Raw genomic sequence first — 15866 nt, 5'->3', positions numbered from 1 at the left:
TCAAATACTTTAAAGTACTATAAACACTAAACTGGTTTTTATTAATAAAGTAACTATGAAACTAAATGCTTCAAGCCAGTATGTTTCAGACAGTAAGTATGTTTTACCAATATCTTGGTACTGCCAATAGCATACATCATTGTTAAGTAAAACTTCATTCCAAGCAAATATCATTGCTTGTTATTATTTTAAAGAGTATCTAAAGTGAAAATTATAAAATGGTAATCTTTTAAATGATCTTTTCCATATTATTAACTGTAAATTGCCTCACCTAGAAAAAGTTAAACTGCTTATTCTATCTGAATGTTGGATGATATTACAGCTAACAGGTACATTATAGGACTGTAACACATTAAGGATAGTTTAATCACAGTAAAGATGCAGCAATTGTAGTAAATATTATTTACTTAAAGGATTTTACAGACTGAAGCATAATAAATATATATAAATCAGTAGTGTCAATTAATCAGAAGAAAATATAACCCAGTAGTGTCAGTAATCTGAGTAGCCAGATCAAATATGTTCTTTTTGAAAGATTTCATTTTAATTTGGAATCCACCACTTGATGCTGAGACCAGTTTTCTCAACCATTAAAAATAACCCGAAGTGCTTAAAGATATGTATACTAGAATCAAATAAATACAAAATAAAGAAATTTCGGCTTTGAAATCTGAATCGAAAGCAGTCTATATATTATTAACTTAATAAATGAATATGGCAATTGGGTCAATAAGAGATAGGTTTGAGTTGGAACAAAACAACATTAGTTATACATAAAATTGTCTGATACTACACAGGAGCTATACCATCAGAATACATTATACCATACTGAAAAAGAAGTATGTGAGACAGTTAAAGAATAAAAGACTAGGCAATTAATAAGTAATTTGTCCTAGCCCATTAAAAAGTTGAATGCATACCAGGGCACTCAGTAAAACATATAGATTATTATAAATAAACTGAACCTGAACTTTTATGGATGGTAACGATACGAGTTAACATTTCTCTCTATACTCTCTTTATGACAGGAAATCTTGTAATTTCCTGGGAAGTAAGACATTTTATTCTGAGACTAAATTTCAGCACATATTGTATGTTAGACCTTCTCTCACAGAAAATTACATGTACAGTTTATGATGATTTTCTTGATTGATGTTGTGAGTCTATTCTGACCACTTATAAAATAGGAACCAAGATTGTGGAGGATCAGAGGAGTGAATTCAGTGGGGTGTCAACAACTAAGAAAGAGCATTGCTTAGTATTTATTAGTTTTGAACCATTAATTGAAAAAAAACTGACTGATAAAGAACAATTTATATGGTGATTGGAACTTATATTTAAAGATGATGACATCTGGTTATGTTTATATTCATATATATTTATTTGCATTCCATAATGTTACAATAGATGTTGAAGAGGCTTAAAACTAAGTAGGTACCATTATAGGCCCTGTTAGGGCACAGCTAAAGAAGGCAATACTTTAAGGCACCATAAATAAAGAACCATGAGTTAAACTAGGCTCAGGGGTACTTTGTTGTCACTTTGTTTGTATTAAAATTGTTTCTACGGCACCACCTTCAATTCTGCTTTCGTATCCCTCATCAGGGATATAGTTCCGAAGGAGCAGAAAGCTTTTCCACTCACGCTTTACAACTTGTAGAGTTATAATTTGATTAAATGGTATTAACTAAAAAGAAAAGCTTAAATTGAGAAGTGTAGTGATTTTAATGAATTGTTAATTAATAAAACAATACCAGACGAAGAAAATTGAATGAATAAATTAAAGATTTGTACAATTTTTACCTTGATTATCTGTTATTAATTCTTACGAGCCTCTGTATTGAGATGTGAAATGAATTGAAAGATTCATACTAATTCAGTTTGGTTGTATTGTTGAATTATTGAAATAAGACTACATAAATAAACTTTTGATAAGTTCATAGGTTGGAAGGTATGCACTATGTACTGTTTTAGCTGGTTCTATTGTTTGTTGCTGAAAACAAACGACTCGAGGAAGAAAATGGATATTATGTATTTACCCGACTGCCAAAGAAGGAGGGTAATGTTTTTATATATTTTAACCACTACAATAAGGGATTAACAGAAACAATTGTAATGTTGTAACAATTGTAACTTGTAGTGGTCTGATTGAGTTTGATTGTGTTGTTAAATAATAATAATAGAAGACATGTATTGATTTAGTTCAACCATAGGCATTGCTCTAATACAAATAAGAGATGGACAGAGAAAAATGTAATTACTTGTACATTTCTCATTTTATTATGTTGTTAATTATTAAAGACTAGCGACTGGAATGCTAATAAAGAATTGAGTATTGAATAGACAAGATATATTGTACTAGTTGTGAGATAACGAATATAAATAAGAGATGGGCAGAGAAACTGACTAAAGAATTTGTATTAGCTACTTTGATCATATTGATGATTAATGGATACTAAACGAGATAAAATATGTATACATATTATATTGTAGTCAGAGATAGAAGATGTAATAAATTGAGAGATTTGTATATTGTCCAGTTTGAGGATATTGACAATTACGAGTCATTTATGATTCTGAATTTAATACACGGAAGGAATTGTGTAAGGACGGTTTTGTGTAAGGAGCCGCTTGTGATAATATTATTAATCAATATTTATAGAGATCTTCATTGACACATACCTACTTAAAAAGCTGTGTATATTTCTCATAGCTCTCAATTCTTCGAAACTAAGTCCTTAAAAAAATAAATTGTATATATTGTGCCAATAAAGTGTAATTGTGAAGTATATAAAATAAGACAGGATATTAAGCAATTGTATATTGTATTGAAGATCAATACAAGTGTAGTGACGCAGTTTATGCATCTAAGGCTGGATATTAAGAAATTGTATATTGTATTGTTAATGTACAGTAGTCCAGGTACTGGATAGAAAGAAGTTGTTTACTGTAATGAGAATTATATAAGCAGAAGCAATGTGTAAATACTGATTTGCACTTTGAATTATGATAGTGATAAATTTTAATGTGTTAATAAGGAACATAAGTTCAGAGACTTTGTATAATAGAAGTTTTCTATTGAAATGAGAAATGATATAAGTATTTTGATGCCAATATGGTGATGTTGACTTGTACTGCTTGAATTTGAATGAGGTACACAAATCCAGAGACTGGATACATAGGATTCTTTATTTAATGATTGATGATATAAGTATGTTGTCGTCGATATGTTCATATTGACTTGTAATATTGAAATTTGAATGTATTGATAAAGTATGTGTAAGATAAGAACCGAGACTGGATATAAGGAATTGTTTATTTGATGGGGAACTATATAAATGAATTCATGTCAATATGTTGATTTTGACTTGTATTGCTTGAATTTGAATGTATTGGTAAGGTACCTACACAAGTCCGGAGACTGGATATAGAGAATTGTTTATTTAATGGGGAATGATAAAAGTATATTGATGTCAAAATGTTGATGTTGACTTGTAATCGTTGAATTTGAATGTATTTATAAAGAAATAAATCCAGAGACTGGATATAAAACATGTCGATTATTGAAATAGGAAATGACATAAGTATATAGATGCCAATATGTTGATGTTGACTTGAAATGGTTGAATTTGAATGTATTTATAAAGAATATAGATCCAGAGACTGGATATAAATAAAGTTGATTATTGAAATAGGATATGATATAAGTATATAGATGCCAATATGTTGATGTTTACTTTTAATGGTTGAATTTGAATGTATTTATAAAGAAATAAATCCAAAGACTGGATATAAAACAAGTCGATTATTGAAATAGGAAATTATATAAGTATATAGATATCAATATGTTGATGTTGGCTTGAAATGGTTGAATTGGAATGTATTTATAAAGAATATAAATCCAGAGACTGGATATAAAACAAGTCGATTATTTAAATAGGAAAATATATAAGTATATAGATGCCAATATGTTGATGTTGACTTGTCATGGTTAAATTTGAATGTATTGATAAGGTACATAAGTCGAGAGACTTGATAGAAGGATCTTGATGTCAATTTGTTAACATGACTAGAAGGCGTAGATAGCTCCAAATAGGAGTGAATTCCTCGTTGCAGTCACAGTGATAGTAAGATTAACTTACTCTGTTAAACTTGAATGTTTTGATAAAGTATACAAGTCCAAATACTAGACGTGAAGTTGTTTACCGTAGTAAGAATTTGTACAAGTATATGGTTGCCAATTTGTTAAAATGGCAATGTACACAAGTCACAGTTTGGATTCAAAATGAAATGAAATGAAAATATTCGCAGAAATTGTTTATCGTAGTGAGAGTTTATGCAATTATATTGTTGACGATTTGTTAGCATGGCTGGAAGGCGTGGATGGCTCCAGTTGGAGTGAAGGCCACGATGCAGTCATAGTTAGAGATGGCTGGAAGGCGTGGATGGCTCCAGTTGGAGTGAAGGCCACGATGCAGTCCTAGTTAAAGATACGACTCTGGAAGGTTGGCACGATCGTGAAGCCTTGTTGGTAGACATCCTCTTGGCTTTGCGGTGAGGGGTCAAATGCAGATGTCGTGAGTTGAGATTGGCTGGAAGGCGTGGATGGCTCCAGTTGGAGTGAAGGCCACGATGCAGTCCGTCCTAGTTGAAGATACGACTCTGGAAGGTTGGCACGATCGTGAAGCCTTGTTGGTGGACATCCTCTTGGCTTTGCGGTGAGGGGTCAAATGCAGATGTCGTGAGTTTAGATTGGCTGGAAGGCGTGGATGGCTCCAGTAAGAGTGAAGGCCACGATGCAGTCCGTCCTAGTTAAAGATACGACTCTGGAAGGTTGGCACGATCGTGAAGCCTTGTTGGTGGACATCCTCTTGGCTTTGCGGTGAGGGGTCAAATGCAGATGTCGTGAGTTGAGATTGGCTGGAAGGCGTGGATGGCTCCAGTTGGAGTGAAGGCCACGATGCAGTCCGTCCTAGTTAAAGATACGACTCTGGAAGGTTGGCACGATCGTGAAGCCTTGTTGGTGGACATCCTCTTGGCTTTGCGGTGAGGGGTCAAATGCAGATGTCGTGAGTTGAGATTGGCTGGAAGGCGTGGATGGCTCCAGTTGGAGTGAAGGCCACGATGCAGTCCGTCCTAGTTAAAGATACGACTCTGGAAGGTTGGCACGATCGTGAAGCCTTGTTGGTGGACATCCTCTTGGCTTTGCGGTGAGGGGTCAAATGCAGATGTCGTGAGTTGAGATTGGCTGGAAGGCGTGGATGGCTCCAGTTGGAGTGAAGGCCACGATGCAGTCCGTCCTAGTTAAAGATACGACTCTGGAAGGTTGGCACGATCGTGAAGCCTTGTTGGTGGACATCCTCTTGGCTTTGCGGTGAGGGGTCAAATGCAGATGTCGTGAGTTGAGATTGGCTGGAAAGCGTGGATGGCTCCAGTTGGAGTGAAGGCCACGATGCAGTCCGTCCTAGTTAAAGATACGACTCTGGAAGGTTGGCACGATCGTGAAGCCTTGTTGGTGGACATCCTCTTGGCTTTGCGGTGAGGGGTCAAATGCAGATGTCGTGAGTTGAGATTGGCTGGAAGGCGTGGATGGCTCCAGTTGGAGTGAAGGCCACGATGCAGTCCGTCCTAGTTAAAGACACGACTCTGGAAGGTTGGCACGATCGTGAAGCCTTGTTGGTGGACATCCTCTTGGCTTTGCGGTGAGGGGTCAAATGCAGATGTCGTGAGTTTAGATTGGCTGGAAGGCGTGGATGGCTCCAGTAAGAGTGAAGGCCTCGAGGCAGTCCTAGGAACGCAGCTCTGTAAAGGTGGCACAGTCATGAATTCTTGCTGGCGAATAACCTCTTGACTTTGACCTTTAACTTTGTACCAAAATATAAACCAATTTGTAAATGTGAACACCATGTAGCATTTTAATTGTCACTTTACTCTCATTTGTCTTTGCGATTCTACATGATCTTCGCATGCTTTTACTGTATGTATCAATACATACAAATTGTAATACTATATTATTTTTAAAAAGAGTAACCATGGAGTTTCTTGCCCGTTCTTCTCCATAGGAAGCTACTTTTGGAATGGGCAACTAGAATCAAACTTAGTTATAATTTTGACGTCCATAAGTGCTTGTAAAGGCCTAAATGAAATAAATGATTTGACTTTGACTTTGAGAAGTTTGAGGACAAACTTAGTGGTCAGAATGGCCGAATGTTAGACTAATATTATCCTGTGTTGTTCTGTATGTTATATTCTCTTTTCATACATTAAGGAACTATACTATATTTACCGAAGTATACTAAATCATTTTAGTTTTATACGGACAACACTACCTCTACTGTGAGGACAACACTAAAAAGAGATTTTGACAGTGAGAGCGCGCGCTTCCCATGCGCTTCCTTCGTGGACTGATAAACTATGTTTTCTTACGATTGATATTAAATTGTGTTTTAAAAGTGAATACAAGAAGTTATTGTGATACGAATTGACGTTTTATTTCTGATTAAGGCTAGGAGATCATACCCTAGCTTATATATTTAGGGGCTTATCATAACTGTAGGTACTACTAGATAGTTACCTGGGCATCCGTCAAATATACAGGTTCATCGAATATAATCCATATGACGGCTTCATTGCATTCAGGCGAAGTCAGGGAGCCAGAGTATGTGTAGTACGACTCTTTGTTAGGACTGAATAGCTTCCTGAAACAATAGCATAAAGATCTGTACTTCTTTCAAGGCTTGAATTATCCTCCTTTGCCTCGAGTCATCAAATGACTCCTCCCGCTGTGGGTTAGCAGCGTGAGGGAGTGTCAGACTCTTAATGACTAAAACCCATCATGTTCCTTCGTAGGCCTTTTATGTACCAGGGCCGCGGTAACTCTTTCTATTATGTATTATATTTCTTATGTATGAGTCTGTTTTTGAATACGTTGCAAAAATGTAGTAATTTAGGGATAGTTCTCACCAAACTTTTTGTCATCATGAACTTAGGTACTTCACTTATGTAGGTACTTACATACCAAACCATTGTTGGTAATTATACACCTACTTATAAGATAATGTGTCAAGGAACCGTGATCAATTTGACAAACATTGGGGGCAATCGTTCTTAATGCCTTCCTAATTTCGATCAATTTAGTAGCTTCCAAATGTAACGCTAATTGTTAATTAGGTAAGTAGCTTGTTTTAAAGAACTTGATGTCTGTTCCTAATTAATTAAAATTGTGTTGCAATTAATTTTATATTATGTAGGTAACTAATATAGAATCAAATAATCAATTTCTCGGTTCTCAGATTAAGCACTCTAGCCTAACTTTAAAAATATAGCACTCATTTGTTTAAAACAAACAACCCGGGTGAACCTATATCTGAGCAATCAGAACGATTGAAAAGGGTGACTGTTAGTGCAGATGACTTGGAGTAGGAGGACTCACGTCATATCGAGGATGACTCCGCTGACCCTGTCTCCGGTGTTCATGAGGTGGGGAATGTATTCCATGATCTCCGTCACATGGGGTTCGAAGTCGTCTATCTCTGCTTGTACCTGCACAAGACAATTGATATTTTTATTTATTTATTTTCCAACATATTTTCTACATTTTAAAATATTAAAAATAGTGGTGATGTTATATTATTGTAGGTCCTAAGTTCTCGTCATCTAACTTTGTCACTCTGAAGTCAGCAATTTAATAGCTGCGCATATCCAAAATAGGTGGTGATCTTTTCACACATTTTGACTGTTTGGAAGTACCTATTTCTAAGGCTCTAGCTAGAAGGCAATTTGAGGGCGGGAAAGTTACATAAACTAGAGAACAGAAGTGTTATAGAAGTGGGTAGATTGGATCCCATGGGCTATGATCTATGTAGGTATGTTTAAATATTTTCAAGTGGAGCCTAATGTTCTAGATTTGCCTTATCAGTTTATACTTAAAACTTTTAATGAAAATAGAATGGTATGTTTTTACTGTATATTGCCACTTCCTTTCTGCAATACTTCCTCGAAATTTTGAAAGAGAAATTACAAACTTACACAATTACCTTGATAAACCCACATTGAACGTGTCAAGGTTACAAGGTCATTATGCAATCATAAAGACAACATTTATTATTGTTATTAACTTTAAACATTCTTGCACTTTTCAAACAATGATAGCACCTGCAATTAATTAGTTACCTAAAGCTGATTAATTTTGCACATGGTTATCACTGACCTGATTGCTAATTGCCAAACAATTACTAATTGCTATATACCTAATTGTGTAAACGGTGCATTTTCTTTTTTAATTAACTAATCTAATTGCATTTTTATAGTGTCAGTGAACTGTCGATAACATTGTTTTTATTTTATATTGGAATGCATTTGAAAAAAGTGCCATGATTAGTAAAAGTGCCATCATTGCATTTGCATTGCAATCTGATACCTATTTAATTATTGTCTTTTCTGTTTTATGCATCAAGAATTCCCAAATAAATTAATGTTTTTCTTTTTATTTTCTTTTTATACTTTTGTATTTTTGTGCCAGGAGGTACCTACTTACCTATTCTATAAGCGTAGTTTTAAGGATTATTTGCACCCTTGGGTGGTAAACTAATCACGATTGAGTAGCAGTGGCGTAGCGTGGGGGGGTCAGGGGGGGCACATTCCCCGGGCGGCAGCTTTTAGGGGGCGGCAAAATTTACCCAATAAAAAAAAATTGTTCGCAACTAGTATCTGCGCCGCTACATAAAACTGTCTACAATAACAAAACATTGTATTGTAACTTAAAATTAATTATTGTTAAAATTTGGTACTTAAAACACACGTGACTCTACATTTTACGTAATTTTGGTTTTGAGTCTTAAATAAAAAAGAATTAAAATTTCGCGCGTAACTGTATGCTCTTGATTTTGCATTTGTCAACAAACAAAAAGCTAAGTACGTTTGGGCTAAATTTTACGTAATATTTGGTTTAAGTCTCATAAAAATTTCGAGCTCGCTTCGCTCGCGTATTCAGAAACTGTATTATGGCCCTTATTTTTGCATTTGTCAACAAACAAAACGTTAAGTACGTTTGGACTAAATTTTACGTAATTTTTGTTTGAAGTCCGTTAAAAATTTCGCGCTCGCTTCGCTCGCGTATTCAAAAACGATATGCCCTTATTTTTGCATCTGTCAACAAACAAAAAGTTAAGTACGTTTGGAAAAAATTTTACGTAATTTTTGTTTGAAGTCCGATAAAAATTTCGCGCTCGCTTCGCTCGCGTATTCAAAAACGATATACCCTTGTTTTTGCATTTGTCAACAAACAAAAAGTTTAATACGTTTGGGCTAAATTTTACGTGATTTTTGTTTTAAGTCCGATAAAAATTTCGCGCTCGCTTCGCTCGCGTATTAAAAAACGATATGCCCTTGTTTTTGCATCTGTCAACAAACAAAAAGTTAAGTACGTTTGGGCAAAATTTTACGTAATTTTTGGTTTAAGTCCGATAAAAATTTCCCGCTCGCTTCGCTCGCGTATTTGGAATTTTAAAACTTTCCAGAAATCAAGTTACAAAGATATAAAAGAAAAGTCTACTTGAGAACTTCCCCCTTCTGCCGGGGCTGCGGGTTATTCGAAAGAGTTACCATAAAACATAAAGGCCTTCGACAGAACACGACGGTTTTAATCAGTAAGAGTCTGACACTCCCTCACCGCTGCTAACCCACAGCAGGAAGGGTCATTTGATGATTTTTAACGTCGATACAAAAAAACCCTTTTTTTGAAGTCGGTTAAAAATGACAAACGGCCAGTAACACTTGTTAAAAAAAATACACGGGAAGGGGCGGCAAAATCGACAACTGCCCCGGGCGGCAGATACCCACGCTACGCCACTGTTGAGTAGCATATATGTATTGTATAAATATAGATACTGAAGTTTTTCTAAAGTAAGTATGAAGTAAACTTACATTGCCAAACACGGAGATGATGGCCAGTCCGTCCCTTTTGCCCAGCGCCTCAACTACTGACAGATCACTTCTCACGTGAACGAAATGTAACTCCATGGGGAATCTGAAATAGTATTTTCATTAGGTAAATACATTTTTAGCATCTCTATCCCTATCATGTTACCTTTTGTTATGACGCTTTTTAGCTAGCTAGACATGTATTGTCATCAGAACTCAGAGCGTGTGCAATATTTCATCCTTATCGAAGACCGGGACGTGGGTCAAATTAAGATTGAAAGATTTTCTTCCATACATAGTCACAAGTGAACCTAATATGAGTGTATTAAAAAAGAGGAAACAAAACGTTCTCTTACTTGACGCCATTGATGGAGTGTTCAGAAAGCCAGTGGAAGTGCAGCTGCTCCAACCTGTACAGGTACTTGAGAGGACCTCCCGTGACCACCGGGTGGATCGCCTCCTCACCCTCCGAACTGAATTGTACTAAAAACAGTAAAGAAGTAAATCATATTATAAGAACCTTGAAAACTTTGGTACGTGATATGGGGGATAACATTAGCGGATGATGTTATCTGCAAATTATTGGCCAGACCTAAACAGTCTTATTACAGAAAAAACTCAGGAACAGATGTGAAAACCTTTTTATCGAGGGAATAAGTTATGGGCTTTTATTCAGGGGCGTTACGATAATCACGTCAGCTCATTTCAGAGTCCAATAATATGTCACATTTTATTCTAGCGTTTTTAATGCCCAGTGGACATTACAATATTATAAAGCTGAAGAGTTTGTTTGTTTGTTCTTTTGAACGCGCTAATCTCTCGGGGTCCGATTTTGACAAGTTTTTCCGTGTAAGGTAGCCCATTTATCGAGGAAGGCTACTTTTTTTATTCGGGTTCGTGCAGAAGTTCCTATGGGATGCGGGTGAAACCACTCGCAGAAGCTAGTCTTTTCATATAACTTACTTGTATGCCCATTATTGATACCAGAGACGAGCACCCTATGGTACCCCGAGAACTGCAGAGGTCCATACTTGATGAACATCTTTGTGAAGTCCGGGATAACCTCACTGGTCTTAATGTCAATGGGAGACTGCCTCTTGCCACCTTCCTGGCAGTGGTGGCCTGGCCATTTGGATTCTTCTGCAAGGGGTAAGAGAAAGGTAGGTAAGTGAAAAGGTCTGAAGTGTTTTAAGAAATAAACGGTAACATTTGATGGAAGAGGAAAGATTCAGTTTTGTAACATTAGAGCAATTAACAATTTTGTGACACTGGATCTCGCACTAGAAAGTCAATCTTTGTCATATCAGATAGAAAGTCATGTAAAAGAAGGTTGAGAGTTGTGTATCCAGCAACTGGATTGTCATTTCAGGTTAACCCAGTAGATTTTCTGGAAGCCAACTTAAACACACACACTTGTACAGAATAATGTTTATAGACATGGGTCAAGGGCAAATCTGTATCTAAATGAATTCTAAATCATGTGGCCGTTAAAAACGCAATGTTTTCACTACAAAGTAACGGGGCTTAAAAAATTACATGGTATTACACGATAGCGTTGATATAAAGAAGTATAATCGCTGTAACTATTTTAATATGCATGAAACTGTAAACCTGTGATATCGACTACCGGCACTAAAGATCAATTAGGGCTTAGAAACAGTGTAATATTCACCTACAATCGTATAAAATCATAACATACCTACATATCTAATACTGCGGTGAATGACTCAATCGCCATTTCTCCTTCTTCTTTTGATGTACTTACATAGCTACTTACTTTTCTCAGGCTTTGGTTTCCACAACAATATGTAGGTATAGCCAGAATAACGGAGTTAATAAATAAGCCTTCTTTATCTTCACAGACCAAACAATAGACTTATATTAGCGTAACAAGCATTGAGAGCTTCCTGAATATGCCCTCTACGAAAGAACCAACCAAAGCAACCCATAGATATAACAGCAGCTTACAGCTATTAAACTTTATTTTACTATTAGCTTTACATCGACATTGGCAGCTGCATCCCCAAAGCTAAAAAATATCCCACCCTCTGCTCACCAATACGCATGCCCAGCGCGATAAGTATGGTCAAATATCCCTCAGCCACGTTCAACCCCAAAACTTCCACTATACAAAGGTGTAAGGTTAAAAGCCTTTGTCCAGTAGTGGACGTTTTTATTCTGTGATTCCGGCATTGTTTTGTTTTTGAACAAGCTGAGTAAACACTTACCATCATAACTCCAGAGAGGCTCATAGTCTACGATTGTGGCAACTGAGCTGGACTCCGCTGCAATCTCTGTAAAAGAACACACCATGAGAATGACCAGTTAAAGTCAAAGTCAAAGCTCTTTAATCTGTGTTCATAGGTTAAAAAGGTGTTAGTACATAATATTGAGTTTCACTATGCTTTGTTCGTAGAGCGTATGTACGGATATAATTAGTACTTAAAACTAGGTAAAATCTATATGGTTACTTACATTAATCATTATTATAATATAGTGGTGAAGGGGATTTATTATTGGAGGCTGTCTCATGTAATTTTGACATTCGAAAAGTGCTTTTGTCCTACTCTATTATTGTTTATCTCATAAACCTATTCATTCGGTAAAATAAATTCGAAAGTATTACTTATTATTAGCTATTCTGACTGACTGTTGCGTTTTCACTGTGTAAAATGGATAAAAGAATTATGATCGACATACGATAGTTTAAATTTGGCTACATAAAGTCCTAATATTTGTTCTGTAACCACGGGACAAACTCGTCTTGAAACACACTCGAGAAACACCGAATCGAATTGTAAGTGCGTAACGTAACAATGGTACTATTTACTATGCATACCTGCTATTTCAGTATTTAAACAATGCCATACTGTCTAATTGTTTTCGCTAGTTATAGGACTTTTGTTATTTTATGATTACAAAAAGATTGGTTTGCAGAAAAAAAGATTGCTAACAAAAAAGTTGTCTCGCAAGTTGCGGGAGAACCACTTTCTGCAACGGGGCAAAATTATGCGTAAACCAATGACGAGAGTGAAAATTATGGACGCTAACTCACAGGCCTATTCTTACTAATAATCTAAACGTGTTTGTTATAAACGATATTATAAACGATGCTTGTTCTTCTTTCACGCAAAAATTACTGGATTTAGACGAAACATAGCAGTACAATATAAAGGCGTGGTTGAACGTGGTAACAGAAATAATTACTAATTAGTATGACATACCTATCAAAGGCAACAGGTAGACAATCCTTAGCATTTCTACACTGTCGTGACTCTCTTCAGCACCAGATAATACTGAATGAAACGCTTCATTCGCAAGATGTACAAAAGATCATGTTTATAAAATAACACAAAAGAGAATCGTTATTGTTTTGCATATTGTTGGGAAAATTTCACGAGAAATTGTTTCCTTATTTGTAAAAATTTTGATAATGAATTGCTTTGCAATATGGGTTCAGTTGCACTCTGGGAAAGGATTACATCACTTATTCATCATTTGTCATTTTTACATACGAGTACTTACATAAAATGTTTGTGTATGTAAAAATATAATATGAATATCCATCTATAGCGTTGATATTTTTTTCGAACAAATATTAGAAAACCCAAACCCGAAAATAAATCTTGAAACTTGACTGTAAATTAACAATTTCATAGATAAAAAATTAAGTATGTCAGGCCCTAAAACCCCTTTTCATCCCTTGCTTTCCATTCCCTTTAAAAGTTCTTATGTTTTGCCGTAAAGAACCTTCTTTACCAACCATAAACACGAGGAGACCATTTAGAACTGTAGGTACCTAATAAACAAAAAAATATATATATTAAAGAATACAAAATTCCATATAAAAAATCTAGAATCTTCACTTCGTCCAGCCGTGTCGTATCTCAATCTAGAGGTATACAAACGCCTAGATAGTGCATCTCGTCCCCTCGACCATTAGCCGTAATCGGCGGGAAATCTGAACTAGTCCACAATATCTTGACTAACGGATGCTAGATGACTAGATTGTGACCTGATTCTTGGATTACTAGGTATTTTTATAACGTGGGAGATTTAACCCGTATTGAGCATGCGTGGTGATTAACGCTAGGTCCTTTTCTGTGTGAGAGGAGGCCTGTGCCCAGCAGCGGGATATCAAAAAGGCTGATGAATCGTCATCAGCTCTAAATAGTTTTGAAAGGTCTAAGAAGTTAAAAATATTATGTCTTATGGAAACTGCTTCACACATTGCTTTCTGCATAATAAATTTAAGAGTAGTTACATATTTCTTCAATTTAAATAATTGGCAGACCATCAGACAGTTAATGCCAAACGCTATCTTATCAGTTTCACTTATAAAAAAATGTGTAGCTGCTAAATATGTATATTTTTTTAGGTTAAACGCTTAAGCTATGACAACCAGTAATAAAAGGTAATCTTCAAGCAAATACCTGAGATTTGGGTTAAATATGGCATTTGTTGAATCTATGTAGGTCTTCAGTTTAAGTGTGGAACCTAAATAATTACATTTAAATACCTACATATTAAACAAGGTACCTATGTTATTCAAGGATAAATAATTAGATCAATTAGGTATGTGTCACAAGTAAATAGTACACGAATTCTAAGTTCCGCGTTTTACCTTCACTTGTCTTGAAGGTACCTACTACTTACGTAGTAACTATTATAGTAATCTGTGGTACTACGTCGATACTCTCTCGAGGTTCCTACATACCTAGGTGCATTATATGTATATCCACATCTTTGAGCTACACATGCAATACAAAATCTCCCTTCGACCGTTCATAAACATAAATTAGGAATTTACGATAGACTTAGATCGAGACAGTCTTCAATGTAAAGACTAATATCAATTTGAACCCTAACTTGTCTACATGTTGTTTCATTAATGACATATATATCTGGGAAAATATAGGCCTTATCCCTTAGTAACACTAGAACGTCTTTCATTGTAACTGCTAGACACAATTTGATATTGTACAGCGGAAGTATCACTCTCGCTGTCGCCATTAGGTCATATCCTTGCGGACAATCACAATTGCCATACTGATACGATCCGGTTATATAAATAGAATAACTCCTTTATGAGGGGACTATTCCTAGATCTTACTGAGAAGTTCGTAGAATAAAGTATGTGGGTTGGAAGATGGCAGGAAGACTGATAATGGTTAACTGTCTTTATGTATGAAAATGAATGATTCTTTAGAGCAGACTCCAAACTAACTATTACATTAATCTGTGTCCAAACTTTTTAGGTTTGATCGGGTAATCCATAGAGATAAATATTAGTGCGCTTACGTGCGCTAAGATCTTGATCCTGTATTCCTAGGGAAGGTGTCCGGCTGGTAGATATAAGATCGACTATCAAATCTGAGTCACGAACACCAAAAAATTTCAGCCATCTGGCCAACTATAAGAAAGCGGATTAACGTTTGATTGGATCCACGATTATTTTTAAAAAAACCTCAACCAATTATCTATCGGTACCTATATAGAGGTAGATAAGTTTAGTCGGCAGTGTGCGGTGCTCAAAATCTATAAATTCGTGCTTACCTTTAGCAAAATTACGTTTAAAACCCGCCAAAATTCAGTTAAATATTTAATAGTTTTCTCGGAGAGGCGCCTATCTCATATGCATTGCGCTTGCAACCAAATTGTGTTTAAATATTAGATTACGCTCTCGCTTCGGGCAAATGAATGAGGAACACGATGAAGCTGTGAACTACAACACGTATAAATACTACAGAAACAACTAATTTTCCTTTTTTTATTAAAGAAAATAATATTGTTTGTATGTTATACCTACAACTAGCTTGGCATCTCGAAAGAGCTCTATTTAGGCCTGTTTGAAATAATATGAAAAATGATTTTGACTATAATATTAGTGGTCTCGGTTGTAGCAATTATAGACATTAGAATAGTTACTATGGTGATATAACATT

General features: G+C 35.7%; 1 protein-coding gene and 1 long non-coding RNA gene across 2 annotated transcripts; one reads left to right on the top strand and one right to left on the bottom strand.

Moving 5' to 3' along the window:
• The first annotated feature begins 210 nt into the window (after positions 1–210).
• LOC135117747 (uncharacterized) lies at positions 211–6477 on the top strand. The gene is made up of 2 exons (XR_010277115.1): positions 211–4404; positions 4467–6477. It is a non-coding gene; the product is annotated as an uncharacterized LOC135117747 (long non-coding RNA).
• Positions 6478–6562: 85 nt separating this feature from the next.
• Positions 6563–11062, bottom strand: LOC110376137 (putative carbonic anhydrase 5). Its single transcript, XM_064037920.1, has 5 exons — positions 10885–11062; positions 10278–10404; positions 9925–10027; positions 7433–7542; positions 6563–6698 (listed from the first exon to the last, which is right to left on the bottom strand). Exons 1-5 carry the CDS (start codon positions 10961–10963, stop codon positions 6563–6565), a joined length of 555 nt encoding a protein of 184 aa, XP_063893990.1. The 5' UTR covers positions 10964–11062.
• Positions 11063–15866: the final 4804 nt, after the last annotated feature.

Source organism: Helicoverpa armigera, chromosome 14 (assembly GCF_030705265.1).
Source record: "Helicoverpa armigera isolate CAAS_96S chromosome 14, ASM3070526v1, whole genome shotgun sequence".
Taxonomy (NCBI): Eukaryota; Metazoa; Arthropoda; class Insecta; order Lepidoptera; family Noctuidae; genus Helicoverpa; species Helicoverpa armigera.
Note: the sequence above shows the minus strand (reverse complement) of the source record. Positions and strands in the feature narration are given on the sequence as shown.